The sequence below is a fragment of the Plectropomus leopardus genome, chromosome 12 (genome assembly GCF_008729295.1).
Source record: "Plectropomus leopardus isolate mb chromosome 12, YSFRI_Pleo_2.0, whole genome shotgun sequence".
Lineage (NCBI taxonomy): Eukaryota > Metazoa > Chordata > Actinopteri > Perciformes > Serranidae > Plectropomus > Plectropomus leopardus.
In genome coordinates, this window is record NC_056474.1 from 31,376,185 (window position 1) to 31,399,091 (window position 22,907).

General features: G+C 39.8%; 1 protein-coding gene across 1 annotated transcript in view; it reads right to left on the reverse strand.

Annotated features, from left to right (window-relative positions):
• The window catches only part of LOC121951344 (disks large-associated protein 1-like), a 152,256-nt gene that overhangs the window by 11,070 nt on the left and 118,279 nt on the right, over nucleotides 1–22,907 (reverse strand). Inside the window, exons 6-9 of the mRNA XM_042497625.1 lie at nucleotides 7,431–7,555; nucleotides 4,897–5,022; nucleotides 3,937–4,092; nucleotides 3,693–3,775 (exon numbers count right to left, since the gene is read on the reverse strand). Of these exons, the coding sequence (XP_042353559.1) occupies nucleotides 3,693–3,775; nucleotides 3,937–4,092; nucleotides 4,897–5,022; nucleotides 7,431–7,555 (490 nt within the window). The remainder of the gene's footprint in view (nucleotides 1–3,692; nucleotides 3,776–3,936; nucleotides 4,093–4,896; nucleotides 5,023–7,430; nucleotides 7,556–22,907) is intronic.

Sequence of the window (22,907 nt, forward strand, 5' to 3'; positions counted from 1 at the left end):
CCACATCTGTCCACCCTGTAAGCGTACTCACACACCTTAAATTACGTGGTTACCAGGAGTGTTTCTTCCTGACGCGACTGGTTCTGTCCGGCTGAATTCTCAAATAACACCGCCTGTGCATGTTGCATGTGGGCCTGCCTGATGGTATAATAACAACAACACCAGTTCTGTCTGAGGGCAATCTCATCTGATGCCATCCAGCCTCATTCCAGTTGGACGCAGAAGGAGGCTTTTGGCATCATGCTTGTATGCCGAAAGCACTGACAGAACGGAGCTATATGACATGTTTGGAGTGAGAACGGGCTGGGTTAGTGAAGGCCTTAGAATCTCCCAGGAGGAGCAGGATGACATTGCTGGTAAATGGGATGTCAAGACTACCGTGTTTGCTGGCCTGTTGCGACCACTACCAGGCCATGGGCAAGACACGGAAAACAGACTGATGCATTGATAGACAGACTTAATTTCACTGTCAAGGTGCGAAAGAGGATACATTAATATCATTGGCAAAAAAAAAAAAACAATTTCTGAGTTTAGATTACTAATTTGAATCATTATCTAGTGTATTCTGAGCAAGACAATGGGTGTAATCAACCCCTGCAACCCTGATGTACTTGAGCCTTTTAATACAGGCACAAATATCTGTGTGGCTTTTTCCACAACAAAATTATTTTGATAGTGAGCATTTCAGTTCAGTTCGTGCACCAGCATATTGAAACATTTAATTGTTGCTGATTCAGATAAAGAGAGGTTTGACCAATGAAATGCCTGAGATGTCACAATCACCAAAAAAGAATCCCACACAGTTCACGCATTTGGTTACTGTGATGCTTTCCACATTACTGTTGGTAAGCATTGTCTTTTGTAAAACATTATATGACAGTTATGCAACATGAAACGTGCTCATTCAGTTTAGTTTCACCTAGTTAAAATTAATGCAGTCCAATTTATGAAAGCCACAACGCCCCGTCCCTGGTGATCTGTTCCAGTGATGTGTTGATTCAACCCTGTGGCCATCCTGCAGGCTGTAGCCGGTGGTATTTGTGAGAGGTATTAATATTTGGTCTACCCTCATTGATATGAATTAGCTGGATAAAACTTTGGACCTGACTAAAACAGTTTCAACAAAAAGTCAGCATTACAACCTTCACAGAGGTTACTGCTGCAGGGCTGCTGGACCAGACTTCTGTCCCAGCTGGGTGTATCCAGCAGACTAGTAGACCTCACAGTCATGGGCTTAACAGCCTCAAAGATTAGGTGAGGGTGATGAGATAATTCAGCCAGTAGGCTATGTGGTGAATATTCTAAGTATACTGAATTGGTACCTTAGGGCAAACCTAGAACACATTGGAGGGATTACATATTACATATCCCATCGAGCCTGGGAGTGTTTTAAGATCCTCCAGAGCTGGCATGTGGAGGGCATGGTTGAGGAGGAGAATGTCTGGGCTGCCCTACTTAGCATGTTACCACTGTGACCCAGACTCAAAGAGAAAAAAATGATGAATAGATGGTTTAACCCACTGAAAACTTGTTTTCAAATTGAAAAATTGTTAATACGAAAATATAATACTTACACGTACATTTCTTGCCAAATTGGTCATTGCCTTTTACCCATATTTCAAAAGAAACAGAACCAATTTGCTCAGGTTTCAAAGGGCCAAATAGCTTGTGTAAGGTGTCTGAATGCAGAACATGAAAACTTATGTCAATACAGGTTTTAAAGGGTGAATGTACACTATGTTAAAGTTTATTTGCAGGATTACAGCATTAGAAACAATGTTGCTGTTAAATTTGCATACATATTTCCTTTTCCTCCTCAGTTTGAGGTGAATAGTATTGGTTGCTGTCTGGCTTAAAAGAAACCTTATGAATTCATCAGCAAGACAGATGTCTCTGCATGGATACAATGTCTTTATTATCTTTCAAAATGAGTTGTCACTACATTAGTTTTATAAAAAGCTTGAAGGGACAGAGGTCTGAGAGAAACTATGCGAGTCTGGGACTCAAGTGAGACTTGTCCTCAGCCTCAGATGTTAGAGTTCATTACAGAGGATAACCTTGGCAGATGAGTCTGGGGGTGATTGTTTGTAACCAGAGAGAGAGGAATAATTACACGACAGTTGGAAATGACTCAGCTAGACTCAGCCAGTCTGAAGGAAAACACACCTCATGTAGTGTGACATCAATGACAGAATATTTAATCTGATCAGAGTACCCTACTAAATACTTACTTACTGCTAAAACAAACTAAAAAGACAGTGATCTTGATCTTCTACTCAGTGAGCTGATCTTTCACACAGTGTGAGCTCACTGGTGCAATATTCAACTGTGCATGTAAGAACATTTTCATGTGCCTTGGATACCAAAGCTTTGTACATTGTTTTTTTTGTTGTTTTTTAAATCTTGACTCAAGATTAAGTTATCACCAAAAAAACAAAGGACAAAACTGTCCCAAAAACCCTGATGTTTCAGAATTAAGAGGTTAGAGTAAAGATGGATTCATTGCCTACACAAGAAGTTAATCAATAGTAAGGACTGACGGCACAGGTTTTAAGGCTGCACCTATTGATTTTTTTCTCAATAAATCTAACGATTAATTGTTAATTAGTGGACAAATCTAACTAAACAAAACTGCAAGTTTGCCTAAAATTCATGGGATTGGCTGAATTTGTGTTAATTGTTGTTGCAATATTACAAAATACTGAAGGGACTGGATTACTCACCCCGTGTGACTGAATCTGTGGACGAAACTTTGTTTGAAATCTGCTTGTGCATACCATTAAGAAGAGCTCAAATGCAAAGATGTGCTACTTTTCCGTGCATAAGAATGTTCATGCAGAGGTGTTTTAAATTTCAGGTTTTAGCAAAAATAAATGTGTTTGGAAAATACTGAGCATACATCTGAGGCTTGGATTATACTGCATGAGTTGTGTGAGAGTTTGTAAATAACTGTTTTGATTTAGTTTTGCTGTTGTTAAACACAAACCCCGATGACTACTATTCATCAAAAAATTTCTGTCTTTTTGGATTCTCAGGCATCTGATAAAAAAAAAGTTTTCTTCACAAATTCAATGTAGGATGTGGTGAGGAATCGATATATACAAATAGTCATTCTGTGGGTGAAGTTCTACTTTAATTTATGCATCCATCCATCCTATATTGCTACATATTTATATTCACTATCACTGAGGTGCTAGAGGCACGGATTGGTCAGGCAGGTACTTTGACCAGGTCGCCAGTGTCATGCATACTTAACGACATCATTCATATCATGCACACAAAATTGAGATGAACATAAAGCAGAACGCCAGGGCCAGCACACCACATCCTACTTACAATCTTGGCTTGTGTTTGTTTTTATCTGTCATACTGGATTCCTGTTTAGAGTAAGGAAACTGATAGGATTTTTGTGGATTTTGCCTTCATCACATACATTGAAAACACATTACAAATGGATCACTCAATGATCAGTGTTAACAGGGGAAAGACCACCGTGTGCAGAACCTGTATCAGTGTTCATACGGAAACCCAGCTATTGTTTTATGACAGATTACATACACAGGCAAATGTCTTTTCCTTGCTTGCTCTGAAACCAAACGTTCAGCCATATTCAATGTGGATGTTAAAACGTATATACTCAGTAGAAGGTCACGAAAAGGGAAGACTGAAAATAAATTAAATGTGTGCCTCACCCTCTGTCATCCTCTACTTGTACCCCTACAGAGGTGAACTTGGATGGGTCCTCTAAATCCGGAATCTCCTCTGGTCCATCCACCTACAGGAGATAGACAGGAAAAATCCAGAAGAATTAATAATTAATATTGACTCGTGGCCATGCATATTAAAGATACACTCTACATCATCATTTAAATAACTGTGGGCGATATTTTCTATGCCCCATCCTCTACGTCCTCCTCTGCTGTCTCTGTCTCACACCTGGATGCCTATGGAGAGACATTTGCCCTTCCTGAGTGCTTCTTTTCTGTATATGTCCCGGTGGTCTTCAACAACTTGTCCCCTGGTCAGGACTGGAGTGGGGGGGCTGACTGTCATAGTGCTGTTACTGACATGCTGACTGGCTGGTCCATGGACCTATAGGACCAGAATGAGAACAGACATTAAGTTAATTGTGAATTTTGTTTTTCATTGTTGCTTGACAGTGTGCGCTCAAGCATCACCATGTTTATATAATCAGGCACTCATGATAATGGACAAAAAGCATGTGGCCGGTGGCATCACTGTCGCATATTAGAACAAAACAACTCAGCTTTGACAGCTTCATTTATTTTTATTTCCCAAAATTAGTTTCAAATGCATTCACAGTCAAGCAGATGTATTCAAAGAAAAGACAGTAGCAGAGTAACTAGGAGCAGCATGAATGGAAAATTGTAAAACAGCATACCATAAATTTAAATTTGGACAAAAAGCCTCCTCTAAATGGCTATCAACTCTGACACACAAAACCAACTGAAATCAAATTGATTCTAGACCTAAAATACCTCACAACAATGGTCAAGTAATGACTAAAAGCAAACCAGAGGAGCACACACTCTTAGCTCATTGTGCTGAAAAATTCCAGAGGATATAAGTGTAAGGGTATTGGTGTGTTGTGGTATGTCTATTTTAGTATATATTTTGTTATATGTGTACTGCAGTATGTGTATTGTGGCAAATGTTGTACTGTATGTAATGTGATATATGTATTGTAGCTTGTGTATTGTGGTATGTATTTTATTGTGTTTTCCATGTCATAAATTCAAATTCAAATACAATATTAAAAAAATTATATATAATCACTTCCCAAAATTGGGAGACATTTTTTGTGGTCTATTACAGCAACCCAACTTCATAACAGCCCAAATGTTGATGCATACATGAATGGTACAAAGCACTAACCTGTGCATTAGCAGCTTCTATGGCAGCAGTCAGGGCCTTCATGCTGTCGATGCTTTCTGTTGAGTTACTGAGCCCCGACTGGATGGTCATGTCACCTCTGGGTCCCTCTTCTTCCATGTATGCATCCTGGTTGGTTTAGGAAAACATGGCACATTGATTTATAGTAAACATTTTCATATGACCATTAATGTGACATAGTATAATTTTTAACATTTAAATTAAGTTGAAAACAAAGAAACCTCAACAAAAGTTCATTTGTGTATTTATGTGTTGGCGAAGACATCAGGTGTTTTTTTTTTTCTGTTAGCTTTGCTGTGATCATGAAAACATTTGCCACCCTGGCCATGACGAGCACACGGATATTGTATCAGTAAAATAGATAAAATAAATTGGACCCAAAGCACTTTAAAGTTAAACATGTACTAATATAAGTGCAGTTGCATAGTAAAAACTAGAAATACTGGCACATGGTACACTAACATTTTACATCCATGTCTGTGAAAAAACAGATGCTTCACACACTGAAGATCTCTACAATCAGCACAGTTTCATGGTGGTTCTTGAGTTATGGCCAAAAACATGCTGAATGAGGTCACAGTGACCTTAACCTTTCAGCTTAGACCACCAGATTCTAATGAGTTCGTTTTGAGTCCAAGTGGATGTTTGTGCCAAATTTGAGGGAAACGCCCTCAAGGCCATCTTCAGATACTGCGTTCATAACAATGAGACAGAAGTCCCAGTGACCTTTGAACACCAAATTCTAATCAGCTCATCAATGAGTCCAAGTCATTGTTAGTATCAAATATGAAGACATTCCCCCAAGATGTTCTTGAGATCTCGCTTTCATAAGAATGAGATGACTTCAATGTCAGCATGACCTTGACCTTTGACCACCAAAATATAATAATAAACTCGAACATTTGCGCAAAATTTGACAAAATTCTGTCCAGGTGTTCTTGAGATATTGCGTTCAGGTGAATGACACAGATGGGTTTACAGTGACCTTGAACTTTGACCTATGACCACCAAACGTTAACAAGTTCTACCTTGAGTCAAAGTGGACGTTTGTCTTTAAAGAAAATCGCTCAAGGCGTTCTTGGGATTTTGCATTCAAAAGAATGGGTCAGATGTACAGATATATGGACAGACGTATGTATGGACAACCTAAAAACATAGTGTCTCTTGTCACGGCTGTCACCGGCACAGAGACATAAAAAGCAGCAAACAATACCAGTGGCAAACATAAACAAGTGTTAGTATCAGTAGGAGTTGTGATGTTTTACTTCAATAATAATGGACAGCTTGCAATGTGCCAGGTACATGAAGGGGCCTCTATTATTTACAACCTGCAGTGTCTTTATCAGTACTGTTCACTAAAGTCATTCATCAATAATTGATAGCTTTAAAGGAATAATTCCTCTGTTGTCCCTTATGAGGTTTGGTTCTTTAAATCAAGGTTTTAGAGGGTGCTGTATCTCATATATCTTAAAAAGACAATACAAATATGTGATTCTGGGATACAGAAATGAAACAGGGTTAACAAAGACAGGAGCAAGTCAAATTCAAGGACTTTCCAGTGCTTTTAAAAGAACTCATGTTCATTTTCAAGGATGATATTGTTTTCTCCACAATCATCAGTTGCAACAGAACTGTGCAAATTTGTTGTAAACATGCTACCTGGGTCTAAAATTAACTTATTATTGACAACTGGTGAAATTATTCAGGTATGCCACTGGTGAAAAACAAAAGGTTTACAACATTTATCTAAAAAGTTTTGTAAAATGATTCTGTTCTCCTCTAAATATATTCAAGTGTTTTTCAAGGACCAAGTTCAGAAATCCAGGAATACCAGGAATTAAAATTTCTAAAAGTCAAATTCAAGCACCTTCACTCACACAAACCAATTTATGGCTTAATTATTTATGATGATTGTAGTAATAATTTCTTTTTATTTGATTTGACATTCTTTTTTTCCTTTTTCTCTTCTTTCTTTTCTAAACAAATACACAATGATTTCTATCATGTCAATGCGGTATATGTGCAGATGTGTGTAAATAAAGTACAATTTTATATCCACATTCCCCGCTACAAACACTTATTACCCAGCCCTCTCTCTCTCACATGCGTGTACACTGCATTTCACAAAAAAAAAAAAAAAAAAAGGTAGTTTGGCTTTAACCAAATCATCAGTGTTCTTTGCTTTAACACCTTTAGGAAATCTGTCAATATCTGCTTGGCTTTTGGGGGGGAAGGGTTTCTCAGTGAATGACTGCCATTCCCAAGCATCTTGGTGCAGGTGTACCTCCAGAGTTGAAGGGGTGTTCTGTTTTTTCCTGTCCAAACTGCCTAAACTATAGAGGGAAACTCTAAATTTTGAAATGTGCACGTCCATTGATGCTGATTCAGGAATAAGTCCTCAGAGTATTTTCACCATTATCCACAACATACATTATTTAACAAACAGATGTGCTGATGTTCTGTAACTCCACGAGCTGAAGCTGAACATAGTAAATGTGTGTATCTGTGTGCAGTACCTGTGCAGACTCTGTGCTGCTCTGGGCTGTGATGGAGATGTAGGGCTTGGAGGCTGTGGAGCAGGTGGATGTTCGGGGTGGCACTGGTGGAGGGGTTTTCTTATAGGTGGTGATGCATGATGAAACTACAGAGAATGAGAAAGAGAGAGGGGAAAATTGTAGAGGAATAGAATAAAGTTACATTTCTATACAGTATAAGTTGCAAACTGCACCCACCTGCTCAGCAAGAAACTCCTACAAACACAATATCTGGTTTTCTGATTCCACAGGTGTTAGTACACAGTTGCAACAAACTGCAAGAAAAGTGCACATTTGTGGCACACTGTAAAATCTGACAAGTTGATTTTACTGTATCTAATTTTTAAGCTTATGTCCTGGTGATTAAGGTCATTTTTGGTTGGCATTGACAACATGTGTAGTTGTTTCTGCTTGTTGATCTGGTGTGCTTGTACTTTGACACACAAATTTCAAATGCTGTCTTTTAAGCACAATCACACTTGAAGGGGAACTCTGTTGTTGGGGAGCACGACTGCATGTGAGGAAAAAGTTATATAAGCCTTCAGTGTCTCCACAGGGAGCTGTGTGGGCTGAAAACTACAAGTTAGAAAAGTTTTTAAAAAATCTGGGGGTGTGGATTTAAGAAAGACCTGTGTGGCCCGCTCCTCATCACTGCTTCTCTACATTGCAGACACTCCTCCTGCTTGCTTTCTGCTTAGCTGTGATTTTTGCCATTTTTTATACTTTTTCATAACAAATCATATGAGGACGTTTCCTGTAATTAATTGAGCAAATCATTTATGACAACTCTGGATTGCTATTATCTACTCTGAACTCGGGATGTCCCGCTTGGATGCAAAGGATGGGTATTGGGCCCCATTTGAAACATTTTTTAATTGACCAGTATCAATAATTTTGAGCATGCGCCCTGCCTGATCCTTTTTTTCAGATTTGCTGTCACACAGCGATGTAAACATAGAGCACAATTTGTGGAAGATTTTCAGGTTTTACTGTAATATTGCTTCTCTAATATCATAATAATAATAATAATAATAATAATAGCAGTAATGGGATACATAGACTGCAATACAACTACGTAAAGCCAAACAGTCCCTTTGAACCCAAGCGAGGGGAAACAAGAGTGTGGATAGAATTAAAATTAGAGGGCAAATAATGCAAAATGCAAGTAAAATGTCAGTATAAAATAATACAAAGGAATACACAAAAAAACAACTACAGGGGCGATAAAAGTAATAAAACCACAAAAAAGTAAATAAAATAAATTAAACATAAATTAAAAAGGTAAACATTGTTTTTTATGTTCAACTGAAGATGCTACACTACTTAATTTTTATTGCTGATTTTTAGTGAACTAGTTTTACTATCATGCTGTAATAAACCGAATTCTGACCAATTTTAAGTTCAGCTATAACACTACTTTGAAGGGAAATTTTGATTACATTACTCATTTGTAGTGTTCTGTACTTTTATTACAGTGCTACACATTGAGAGCACAAAGAAAATCAAATGCTGCACTAAGTGGAACTGTGATAAGAGTCATATAAAAATAGGTTTCAGTTTGTTTACTTTGTTATTTTGTAAAGAGAATAATTTGTTTTGCTGAGACAATAGAGAAAAACTATACATGTCAGGTCATGTGATGATAACTCTGTAACTCCACAGTAAGGAAGATGTTGGGATGTGGTTGGAAGCTAGTGAGCAGACCTTGACTTAAGTTTTTTTAGATTTAAAACAGACGTAACAGTTTAACTTCACTGGAAGCCTTTTCTGAATATTGCTGTTTTGAAGCTATCCTCTGTGGGCCCCGTGGTGAAACTGTCTCTGAGCATGCACAGCAGCAGTTTCATTTCATCCATATCTGCATTTTTTGACAATCTGCATCGCTATGCCTCTTATTTAGCCAGTGCCTCCAGAAAATCCAAATATAGACGTGAAATGACATTTATCCATGCTTGTGTTCATGAATAACATGCAGCCTGAGGGGGAAATATGCCACCTCGTTAGCTATGCAGCTAGCTGCTCATACATCTAAATAACAATATCGAGGAAGAAAACAGCCACATATTGCAGAAAACATATATTCTCTTATAAGTAGTAAACCTGTTCTCTACCACACACTGTACTACAAGATTTTACACAGTGATGGTGGTTAGTTCACTGCTTTGGTGTAGACTGAAATTTCCCCCCAAAAAACAAAAAAACTATATGATGGAATGTTGTGGATTTTGGTAGAGCAGGATGAATCCTAATGACGCGATCCTCTGAACTAAAAATGTCCACTAAGCTACTTAGGCGACTACGACACTTTCTTTAGGTGAAAATAAAATTTTTGTTGTTCATTTTTAGTGGACTAATTTTGTATAATGCTGGGATAAGCTGAACTGTGACCTGTAAATGAAAGTTCAGCTATAACACCACTTGAAGTGAAATTGTTATTATATTACTCATTTGTAGTCTTCTGTGCTTTTATTACAAAACAACACTAAGTGGATTTGAGAGCTAATTCTGAAGACACATCTGTTTACTTTGTTATTTTACTGAAAAAAAGCTGCACAAGGTGGAATTGTGTTATGAGCCATAAAAAATATTTTTAGTTTGTTTACTTTGCTATTTTGCAAAAATAAAATAATCCTTTTTTTCTTGTATTGCATTGCAGAGCTCTTAAACTGTCAAGCATATACACTGGATTGATTTTAATAATTTTAAAGTACCTGAAGTGTGACTTTATGCAGTGACAAGGTCAAGGTCAGATTTATTTATATAGCACATTTGAAAACAACCAAGGTTGACCAAAGTGCTGTACAAAAGTATTGGACAAAATAAATAGTCAATAGAAATACATAAAATGCAGTATGAAATGCACAACTAAAAACCAACATACCAAACAATTAATCAAATACAAATATGAGGAATGACTGGCTCAATATAAGTCAAAGGCCAACGAGAAGAAGTGGGTCTTGAGCAATGACTTAAATTATCCAAAGTCTGGGAGCTACAGCTGTATTACCCAAGAAAATACAAGTATCAGATTTAGACACGGTATCTGTGGATTCTCAATATCAAATGATGTGGATTGAGTTAAAAAGAACTGAACTGTCTTCTCTTATCCACAATACTCACACTAACAGGAGCTGAGTGGGTACAGACAGACTGTGCTGTCCCTCTCTGCTCATCAGGACTGCAGTATCACAGACTGCCAGAACTGTTACAGAACATTGCTTTACTCAAATCAGTGACAACTCTGATGTGACACCTTGACCATTAGCTTACGACTCTCATGTGACACCTTGGTCATTAGCATACTACTGGTCAACCTAGGTTTTATATTCCAGCTCTCTGCCATTCAACTTTTAGAACTGAAAAAGCCTTTTGGAGAAGAGGCAAAACATCTTCAAGAAACCTCAAGTCCAGTTTCCACTTTAAAAGAAACCTTGGATTACCATGACCTAGATGACTGAGAACCTACAGACATGGTAAATATTATATCTGCAAAAGCATGTTACTGTCGCTGCCAATTCTGAGGCCTATGCATAAACAGTCTCTGTGGGTCCCCCACCATTCCCCTATTGATCCATGTCTATCTCACGCACTATTTGATTGTTTTTATTTATTTATTTTTTATAGTAAAGACATGGCAGTGAACACTGGAGCTCTGGCTGCATTTGGAGACGAATCATAGTGCAAGAGGCGGACTAAACAATTTTGCACATTGATATCAGGTAAATCAAGCTGAGTCACATTTCTTTTTAGAGCATATTAAAAAACAACAAATGTTGACCAAAGTGCTTTCGGGGAAATAAAATAGAACAAAAGCATGATTGAATAAAAACACAGGAAATGTATATAAATAAAAACGGCTATACATAGGAGAAAGTAAGTAAAAGGGGGTTTTAAGGCAGGTGCCTTAGAGAGCTTCCACTTTTTTTAATACAATACTTTAATCTTTCAACCAATTTACTTTTTAATTCAGTGATGGCACAAATTACTTCTTAAAAAAAATCAAACAAAATATTATTTTCCAGCCTTACAGAGAAATACTTGATCTGTTCCCCTAAACCCACAGATTAAAAAGTGTCACTTAGAAAGTGTTCAGCAAATCAATTCATTTCCAAAATCAGCTCATTTTAACATTACCCCCCCCCCCATTAACCCCCCCCCCCCCTTTTCACTTTAAAGGATGGACGGTTTCACAGACAGTTCTTACAAATTTGGGTGGAAAAGGACATTTTCCAATATGTGAAAGGTCAAAATATACAAATATCATCTGTTATGAACGACAATCATCTGTTAACAGTGCTACAAAATGTCTGCACTGCTTTTTATGATTAAATTCAGTCACACTCTTTTAAACAAATTTGTTTGAACAAATAAATACTAATTTAAAATTAGTATTCCTGCATTTTGTGAATTTAATATATTCTAACTGTGCTGTTAAAATGGCATTACATTTGATTAAGAGCGCATGATGACTTGTTTAGCACTCAAAACTCAAAGTTTAGGATTTAGGACTCAATTGCCAGTCTTGTTTTGGGACTTGACTCAGGACTTGAGTGCAAAAACTTGAGATTTATAACTTGCAAAACAATGACTCGGTCCCACCTCTGCTGAGTGGTCACACTGGCTTTGCTCATACTAACACGATTCCGCCCACCTGCCAGGATTTATTACAACAGGATCCACTTCTTGTGTGGTTTAGAAATAAGAGACGATAAGACATGTACGTCTGGCCTGTAGCATCACGGGCTGTACAGGACACAGTGGAGAAGAAACAAGCTTGCTCATGTACTATTGTCGATAGTAGTACAGCCTGAATGTTGCAAGAACATCACTGATTTCCTGCCAGACTTTGTGATCTGTGTGGGAAACATTTATTTGTGGTTTCAGTGGGAGTTACGTGCTGAATATTCCTTGAGATGGAACATCTCCTTTTCAAGGGACTCTTGCAATAACTCTAACTGAAGACAGCTTCCTGAACACAGCTGTCATCACAGTACTCAGCTGGTTCCTATTTTTTTAAAAAAATGAACTCAACAAACACCTTTATGAATCAGCTTCATGTCTGAGTAAATATGAATATTCAAACTGTAGCCGCATGTCTTCCGCATCTGAAAACTGTCCTCTGACCGCTGCTGGCTCCAAGCCTTTAAAACCTGAGCAAAAAGGTTTAAATCTCTTCAAATACATGAGAAAAGGCAATGAGCAAATTGCAAGTATAAAATACACCGCAAAGAAGTTTTCACGCTCGCATGAGGTGGTATTTCATGCGCTTCGAAAAAAAAAGCCATATTTTACAAAACTGCGATGGAAACATTCTTTTGCCTTTTATAGATCACATGATGCTATAGCTATGTGCTTGTCAGTAGGAACTGGCTCTATCGGCATGATGCAGCAGGAGCGACAAAAGGTGTTATTGCATCACATAACTCTTCAAAAGTTGAGCTGATCATCTGGAAGTTTAGAATCCACAATCCAACAAAGCCTTTCCATTATCGTTCCATAGCACACCTTTGTGGCCTTGGATTGGAAATAATGACGGCTAGTGTGGTGACTGCAATAGAAATAAAGCTGCTAATGTTTTCAACATCCATCACCATGCTTCTTGGAATGTTATCACCAGACGAGAAGTCACAGAACATCGCTTTATGGAAACATATTGCAATAGTTTTATCCACTAAAGTTTCAAAAATATCGCTTAAGTTTTGCACAAATCTATAATGGAAACTCATCTACTGGCAGCCCCATCGCTCAGGCAACTCTCCAAATGTAGTTTATATACCTAAACGTTATATTTCAGACTGTCAACTGATTAATTTTTTTAAATTGCAATCAATCACAGAATTTCTGTAGTTAATCACGATTTTTTGCATTTTTTTTAAATCATGTTTTCAATTTCATTATTCTTCATCTCAAAACAGTTTTAAAGTCCATATTGACAAGGGGAGGCATATCTTACCATATTGTCTTGATTAGGAATCAAATGTTAAAAAAAAAACAAAACGACCTTGGACTAGCATAAAGTGAGCACGTCTGTAAAAGGGAAGACTCATGGGTACCCACAGAACCCATTTTCATTCAGTTATCTGGAGGTCAAGGGACTGCCTTGGGCTGAGACCTGTTCCTCTACCAAGCCTTCTTCTGGCTAATGTCCACTCGCATGCAATGGATGAGATGCGACTGGCGACTGAGGCTTTCTCAGCAACGGGAGATCACAGACTCTGCGCACATCTTCACAGAGACATGGTTAACCCCTAACATTCCGGATGAAGCTGTTGCACTGGATGGGCGGACTTTATTCAGAGCAGTCAGGCCACATGACTCCTGCAAGAGGCGAGGAGGAGGGCATTGTGTTTATACAAATGATGCTTGCTGCTCAAAAGCAGTTAAAGTGGATGGACTGTGCTCACCAGGTGTTGAGTTTTGGGTGCTAAGATGTCATCCTTATTATCATCACAGGGAATTCACCAGTGTTTTTATTGTTGCTGTTTACATTCTCCCAGATGCAAATTCAAGAAATGCACTTTGTATGATGCCATCAGCAGCAACATCACCAAGCAATCGCTGGAATCTGGTGATTTTAATCAAACAGACCTCAAATCTGTCTTACCCAAATTCCACCAGCATGTCCATATCCCCACCAGAGGAAGGAATATCATGGACCACGTGTATACAAATATTCCTGACAGCTACAAAGCCCTCCCACATCCTCACTTTGGCCTATCAGATCATATTTCTCTGCTCCTGCTGCCGACATATTGTCAGCTGATAAAAAGGCTCAAACCAACAGTTAAAACTCTATAGGACTGTTCTGAGTGCAAAGATTGGCCAATTTTCAAAGATGCTGCCACTCTACATAATAAAAGATCAATCTCGAAGACTATGCATCTTCTGTGACATCATCCACCTATCTATCCATCCGTTTTCATCCGCTTATCCAAGGCCGGGTCGCAGGGGCAACAGGCTTAACAGAGCACTCCAGGTGTCCCTCTCCCCAGCAACACTTTCTAGTTCCTTCTGGGGGGCCCCAAAACATTTCTAAGCCAGACGAGATATGTAATCCCTCCAGCATGTTCTGGATCTGCCCTGGGGCCTCCTACCAGTACAACGTGCCCAGAACACCTCCAGCACCCTGGGGTAGACTTTCCCTGGGAGGCTGAATAGTGTGATACCCCAATATTTGGAGCACACACTCCGTTCCCCCTCTATGAAAATGGGAACCACCACCCCCGGTCTGCCACTCCACAAGCACCGTACCCAACCTCCACGTGACACTAAACAGGTGTGTCAGCCAAGAAAACCCCTACAATGTCCAGAGCCTTCAGCATCTCAGGGCGAATCTCATCCAGACCAGGTGCCTTGGCACTGAGGAGCTATTTGACTGCCTCAGCACCCTGGCCAGAGATACAGATGAAGGTTCCCCCAAGTCTTCAGAATCTGCCTCCTCCACAGATGACGTGAAGGCAGGGTTCAGGAGGTCCTCATAGTGTTCCTTCCACCATTTGACAATATTCCCAGTCCGGGTCTGCAGTTCTCCTCTCCTGCTGAGTACAGCCTGAGACAAACCCTGCTTGACAAACTCCCTTGAGGCTAACTGAAAGTCCTCCTCCATGGCCTCCCCAAACTCCTCCCGAGTTTCTGATTTGCCGACCTCCGCCACTGCAGCCCTTCTGGCCAACCGGTACCTGTCCACTGTTTCCGGAGGCCAACAAAGCCTTGAAGGCCTCCTTCTTCAGCCTGACGGCCGGCTCCGGCTATTCCCTCCCAGAGAGGTAACGTTCCACATCCCTAGAACCAGTTAGTGACACTGAGGATTGAACCCTTTATGAACTGCTCTTAGTCTCGCCCCTCCCCCGAGACCACTTTGCCTTGGGAGACCCTACCATGGGCTAGTATCCCCAGACAACACAGCTCCCAGCGACAGTAAAAACATGAAGATGATTGTTGATTTTAGAAAGAAGGAGACAAAGACACACACTCCTGTCTACATCAGTGGAGCTGAGGTGAAGCGAGTGAAGAGCTATAGGTTCCTTGGAATTACTATCACTGAAAACCTACTGTATCTTGGTCATCACACATCACCACCCATGTTAAACAAGCACAGAAAAGGCTCAACTTCCAGCAGAAACTTAGGAAGGCTTAATTCCAGAGCAAGATCCTGGTTAACTTCTACAGAAGAGCAATAGAAAGCATACTGAGTGGAAACATCACGAACTGCCATGGTTCGTGCACAGCCCAGGACAGGAAGGCTCTACAGAGAGTGATTAAAACTGCCCAGAACATCACTGGTTCCCATCAACAGAGCATCGGTGACCTTGGTGACCTTGGTGAAGTCTGATGCCGAACCACCAGATTCCGGAGCAGCTTTTTTCCCCAGGCTGTGAGACTCCTCAACTCCAAAAAGCCAACGCCAAAAAGATGCAGCAACATTTAGGATCAACTTTAATTTCACTTCTTCTTAAATCACGTTTAAGAAAAATGGAAATAAATCTACTTTGTACCTTGTACATTGTAGATGTTAAAGTGAACTCTTGACTAAGACTGGCACAGTACCTGTTTATGTCCTATTATCCCTTGTGTATGCAAAATATTGCCAGGTGGCTGAAATGCTATTTTTTTAGGTTCCTCTCTGCACCTCGCACTTTCATCTGTACTCATCTTGTCAAACTTTCCTCCTCCATTCATGCAGAGCAGGACAGCAGCACTAAACTTCTAAAGCTAACTTGCATATATGCAGATTCTCAGAGGTGTAATGTAAAAAAAAAAACCTGTATATTATATTTATATTAAGTACTCTGTACTGTTACAGTACTTAAGTATTTTTGGGAGTATTTTTACTTTAATTGAGTTTTTATATTCCTGTCAACTTTCACTTTTACTTTATATTTCATAAATCAATTGTATACTTTTACTCCAATAGTTTTCCTTACTCATCGCAGTTGATTACTGCAAAGTAGGAAAAGAAGGAGGGAGAAGGAGACAGGCAGAGTAATGAAGGAATCTATGGGAAGTAAAAGCTGAATTTGGTTCACTGGAGTTCGTTATCTGTGAGCTGGGTGGGAAACTGATGATGAATTCTTATTTGATGCTTTGTATTTTGATTTATTTAATGTCTTCAGCTGTATGAACACATTGTAAAATGAAGGATCTTCTAAGTAGCACAAGTTCTGTACAATGATTTCATGGGGCAGTATTGCAGTTTTTGTTTTTTGGCTGTGTCCATGTGGTATAAGTGCTGTATTGTTGCTGAAATAGCACATGACTTTTTTTTGTATTAAAACCATTTCCTTAAGTGGAGCCCAAACTCTTAATTCTTTTGTATATGAAACTAGGAAGACAAAGATCCAACAAAATAGCATTTGAAATCTTGTGTTTGATTTCTCACAGATTCATAAACATAACCATGAAAGTTTTCAGTGCAAATCAACATCGCTGTGATTTTCCAGATATGTCTATCAAAAATTCTTAAATATTTTAACACAAATGCAGTTTGCATCACGGTTCCTTCAAAATATGAGACAGTGTACTGTAATCACTAAAACCTCTTCTCTGTTACAGATTAATCAAAGCTGTCATTGCCTACATCTGTCTCAAGCCTCCTCCATCTCTGGCTCTGTAATACTTAGATTAAGACACAAACTTTGAGTGTTGGCTGTGAGGGTGCCTAAGGGCTAAACATGGAATATGAGGATAATCCTTATCGAGGGAGGTTTTTACCCAGTAAATTTAAATATGCAGGGAGAAAAGCCTCCTCCTCCCTGTCTCTGTGAAATCAGCCTCCCAACCCTCAGCTCTTCTCCAGACGGAGCTGACTTGACGACTGTTTCAGCAGAATAATCTGGTTGCTTTTGGACAGGGTCAGGGCAGCTCAGCTCATGGTTTCTGATGCATCAGCAGAACGTTAAACGTTCACCGAGGCCTCATGTGAAAGAAGGATCTCTGGCTTCTTGCTCCTGGAAGTCAGCTCCTCTGACTGACATGTAATGTGTTGAAAAACTGTTGGGCTGAATGTCAAAGGACAAGCTTCAATTTTTTTTTGTCTTAAAGAGGGACACCACCGATTTGCCACATCAACATGTGTCTCCAGGTGTTGTGGGGGACCAATGCAAAAATTGAAAAAGTCTTCTGTGTGAATTCTGATAAATGTCATCAAGTGATGTCCCATGAGTCAGCATTGGTTGGCTCAGAAGACTAGTTTGAAAAAAAAAAGAAAAGAAAAGTGTGATTTTGAAAAAAAGTGGGCTGAGCAGATCTCTGTAGCCAGCTGCCCATCTCTGTTTGTAGGTAGAGGCACCAGACTACAGACTACTAGCATGACACTTCTCCATCTCTCAAACCCAGACTAGATCAAAACATTGTACATGACTGGACTTTGCATGACACACTAACGGGATTTTAATATAAAATGAGGACTTTTAATTTAAAAACTTTATGGCTTTGAACAGTTGGGGGTTCAGTCACAAAGTTTCATTGGCCTTGACCTTCACTTAAAGAGCCAGCATATTGTGGTGGTCCAGCCTAAAATTCATGTCATGTTAAAATGAAGTTTAAAATGAAGAACAGAACTTTTACGCATGGGATACACTACACCATTTTCACAGTCCTCAAAGCACAAAAAACTGGGGGTACACATTAACTGACTTTCTTCCACAGATTTTTTATGACAACTTCAAAACGGTCACTTAATGACTGCACAAGATGAGGGATCGTAGACTACATGACTTGTAACGCCAACTGAATGCACCAAACTCTCATGAAAACACTCAAGAGAACAAGAACTCTTAAGAAGAAGAGGGAGAAGAAGAAGAAGAAGAAGAAGAAAAAGAAGAAGAAGAAGAAGAAGAAGAAGAAGAAGAAGAAGAAGAGAAACAAACATGGATACAGAACAGGCAGCAGCAGTGTTTATATGCACCAACATCTGCACTGAGAAAGAAAAGAAACAGAGAAAACGCATTTTGCTGAATTGGTGGAGGGGTAGACGTGGGGAGTATGGACTTTACAGACTGCAGAGGGAGCTTGCGGTGAGTGAACAAAGTACCCTCTGGTAAAGTAACATGCTGGATTGTAGCCTAAGCAATGCTGGCTAACACTAGGTACAATGTAACGATAATGATAGAATGTTCATTGGCTACTGACAGTATGTATTCCCTGGTTAGGTTGGTGACCAGTGTACACTACGCCACAGCATCAGCTCTAAAAAATCAAACGTTTGATGCGCTCTGACTCAGGAGCATGTCAGGAGAAGCCTGTTCTCCTCATACACTTGCCATGCCAACTGTTTGCAATTGGTGCTGACTGATACAAGCGAGGACGGAGTTGTCCTGCTTGTGAATCCTCTAGAAAATCTTGTCTTAAGATGTGTCGTGTAACCCCAGCTTTACACAGTTGGAGATACACTGGAGCTGATTTCTCTGGAGCTGCACCCACAAATCATGCAATACAACCCTCCCCTCTTCAGCTCCAGGTGATGATGTACATTGGTAATGTGCAGCCATCCAACACTACCAGAGCCAAGTTCCCCCGATAACTATAGTTTGTGACATGTAATATCAGATCTAATTACTAAATGACAAATTCTGTCATTGTGGTAGCACCCATTCCGAACAGGTTATCTTCATTTCAGTTTTAATCAGTATCTCATTTTCACCATCTCCTCGTAATGGTGGCGGCACCCATTCTTACATTGTAACACTTAACAGTAATTAACTCCATAATTTCACCATTCTAACATTACAGTGGTTACAGAAAATGAACCAAAAAAAGGTGTACTTTACTGTACTAAACTCATGTACCAGCTGTCTAGTTTGGTATCTAGCCTTTTTAGCTCCCTTAAAAACTATAAAAAGGATGTTGACTGGTACTGGTGTAATTGGTGGATGGGTCCCACAAACAACCAAATTTTGTATGGGAGTCCAGAGTTTACTTCCCGTGTGGACGTTTGTTTCTTTCTACACCTTACCGTGTGCCTTATTTTGCCTAAACCTAATCATACAAAACTCAATTGTCTAATCCTAACCATTTTGAGGGTCTGCATTGGTTGCCAAGTGTTATTGTGAAAACATAAGGTGCATGCTGCATCATCCCACCATGTGCATTTATTGACATCCCGGTAAGGGCATCTTGGAGCGTAAACAGCTGACGCAGAAGGATACTTGAGACATTGACGCAGAAGGTCACAGTCATGCAATGTTGCTAAACTCAGGCTGATACTAGAAGGGACCATCGAAATCTGCCATGTAAGTGAGCTGTCCTCATTGCATATGATAACATTCAACAAACGTGAATGACCTTTAACACCTCTCAGTTTCCACACCTGAAACAGTCTGTCATTATCCTCTGTACCTAACGGGAACTCTAAAAGGTCTTGCAAAATGTGATTTTATTGCAATGTTATCAGTGCTCACAATCTTACTGCTGATTTAGGTGTGAAACGCGCTGGTGTTGACCTTGCAGGTAAGAATGTTTTTCTTGGTTGTCACTGTGTTCTGGGCTTGTTCCTGCAGGCTGCTGTCTGTTCTCTACCATCTGCAGAGAACAGATACTTTTTCAGCAGCTTGTTTTGGGGACATCAGTGTATTTTATTTATTTTCAGCCTCATGCTCCTTCTGTAGATTTGCTTTTCAGTCTGAATGATGTACAGGTATGGCTCTTCAAGGTTCTTCAGAATGACAGCTGGTTGCCATTGGCTGCCTGCTTCTTACTGTTTCTTCTTCTCTCACCTCAGATAGTTTCCCTGTTCCACAGCCAAAGTAGTGTTTCTGCACAGTGTGTCTGTTTGCCCATCTGCTCTGTACATGCTTATACACTCTTGACTTTTTTACATTTCTATTTCTGTTTTCAGTGTCATACCCATGGGAAGCTGTGAAAGGAAGTAGCCCACTCCATCCAGTGGTGTGTTTCTGCGCTCCAAATGGGGAACGTATGGATCTCAGAGACTTTCCTGTGCTTTTTTGTCAGTCTTGATCAGTTGAACAGCTCTTTCTGCCTGTCCATTGGATGTCCATTTCAGCTCCCAGCTGGTTTCAAATTCCTGCATTTCTCCACTTACTAGTTGTTATCCATTGTCTGAAAAGAGCTTGTCAGGTACTCCGTGTCTTGGAAAAAAAGGATTATATCCAATTTTTTTTTAGTAGAGTTCTCTCAGGGGCTTGATGAGATATCACATGCTCTCTGTGCTTGTTTCTCTTTTCTTTTCTTTTCCTTATTTTTTGCACGCTGCACATTTTTGCACAACTCGTTTTGCAATTTCTGGTAAAAGCAGGATATTTCTGGCTCATTCTTTATGCTTCACTAATCCCAAATGTGTCTCATGAATTTTCATGAGCATCTCCTCTCCCATCTTCATAGGCAATACCAGTTTTGAATCACTAGTCCTTCAGAGTATGTCAACTCCTCTCTTTAAGTCCAGCACTTTTGTATTGACTTTGCAACTTGGTTCCACTATATTGCCTCTCTGACCAGCCTTACATCCCCATCCAGCTCTGTTGCATTTCTGAGTTGCTGACTCCTCTTCTCTGTAACAGAGTAACTTTTGAACTACATATAGGTCACATCCAACATCTCCTTCTGTCTGTCATTTTAGCGATCCTTCAGGCTGGCTCTGCTTAATGCATCAACAATCTGCACGTTCTTTCCAAGCTTGTATCTCACATGTGGGCTGTAATTTCTGCAGTCTCATTTTCAACTGCTGCAGTTTAGCTGGAGCTTTATGAAGTGACTTTTTGAAAATTGTCTCCAACAGTTTGTAAACCAACTCCTGAATAAAACCTGAATAAAACCTGAATATGTCTCCTATACAGGTACTGTTGAAATTTCTCTTACAGTCATATACGATTACTAGAATAAGTTTTAATTTGAACATATCTTTGTTCACAGTCTGTTGGTGACCCTCAGCCATATGCCAAAGGTTGTCCTTGCAGGAACTGTGCTCCCACACTATCTGAGCCTGCATCCACTGTCAGCGTGACAGGCTCTTCAACATCATTCTTCATCTTTAACACTGGTGTGTAGCTCACATCTTTTAGCTGTGTGAAGCTCTTGTTCTGTTCATACCTCCAGTGCCAGATGGTTTCTCCTTCCAGTAGCTTCCTGAGAGGTGCAGACACTTCTAAAGAGATCTTGGATGAGTTTTGTTTGGTACTGCACCATCCCTGTGAATCTTTGCAGTGCTGCCTTGTCCTTTGGCTCATCAAGTTCTTATATGGTTTGCACTTTGTTTACGTCAGGTTTCAAGCCATCCATGCTCAGCACATGCCCTGAGTAGCTGATTCCACCACCAAATTTGCATTTGTTTCTATTTAGTCTAGTTCCCATGATTAGTTTTGATCACTTCCTGAACTTAATTTTGAACCATCCAGAGCATTTTGACCAAAGCTAAATTATATCAAAACCTGAAAAGTTGGTTCCATCCAGACCAGCTGCTTATCAGGAAAGAGGTATTGGTGGATTTTAAAACTTGTTATCATGTGACTCTCAATTGGTGCCCCACAGAAGAATTTCATCTGTCATATTCATAGCTCCTTCCATTCATTCTTAATGCTGGGGCAGAGACCTCTGACACACCTCTAATCTGATGAAACTGTCTGTTCTCACTCTGAACTTGTCATGCGTCGAATGAGACTGCAATATCATATACTGGTGGGCGCATCCACATGCAACGCACATGGGTGGCGTCACTTGAGATTGCGGCCAGACGGAACCAGTTGTGTGTCAGGTAATAATGCTACTCGTAACGGTGTAATATAAGGAGCACAGTGCACTTATAATGCAGGTGGGTGGGGAGGTTGATGGGTCCCACAAACAAGTGGCTTCCTGTGTGAATGAGTGTTTTTTCTACACTTTACAATATTCCTCTTTTGCCTAAACCTAACCATCCAAGACTTTGTTTCCTAACCATCGTGACAGTCAGCGTTGTGGTGTAAACACAAGGACCATGCTGCTTCATCCATCCATGTACATTTGTTGACTTCATGTTAATGGGACTGGACTTGCCAGTAGTCTGAGAACACCTTTGCTTTCAGCATCTCTGCAACAACTTTCTCTGCTGTTTCCAGAGGATAATGCTCTCTTTTTGATGCTTTGTTGAAGTCCTGTTTACGCCTCAAGATATGCCCTGATCTTTTTTGTTTTTACAAGTCACCATGCTGCTGACCCATTCAGTGAGTTCTGTCTGTTTTTCTGACACCAGGGCTTTCCATTATCCTCAGTTTCTTCTGCATTTCTTTTTTTCAGGGCCACAGGGACATTTCTGGTTGGCTGAGTCACTGGTGGAACTTCTGGGTTTTACTTTAATATGGTTAACTTCTTTAACACAGCCCAGTCCAGTGAATAAATCATTTTCAATCAAGATGTCTACCTGTTTCTGTGTTTTTTCACTTGGATAATCTTCCTAGTTAAAGACTGCACATGCTTCTAAGTAATTATTTTGCATCTGGCTTTAGTACTTGAATATCCAGACATGAGTAT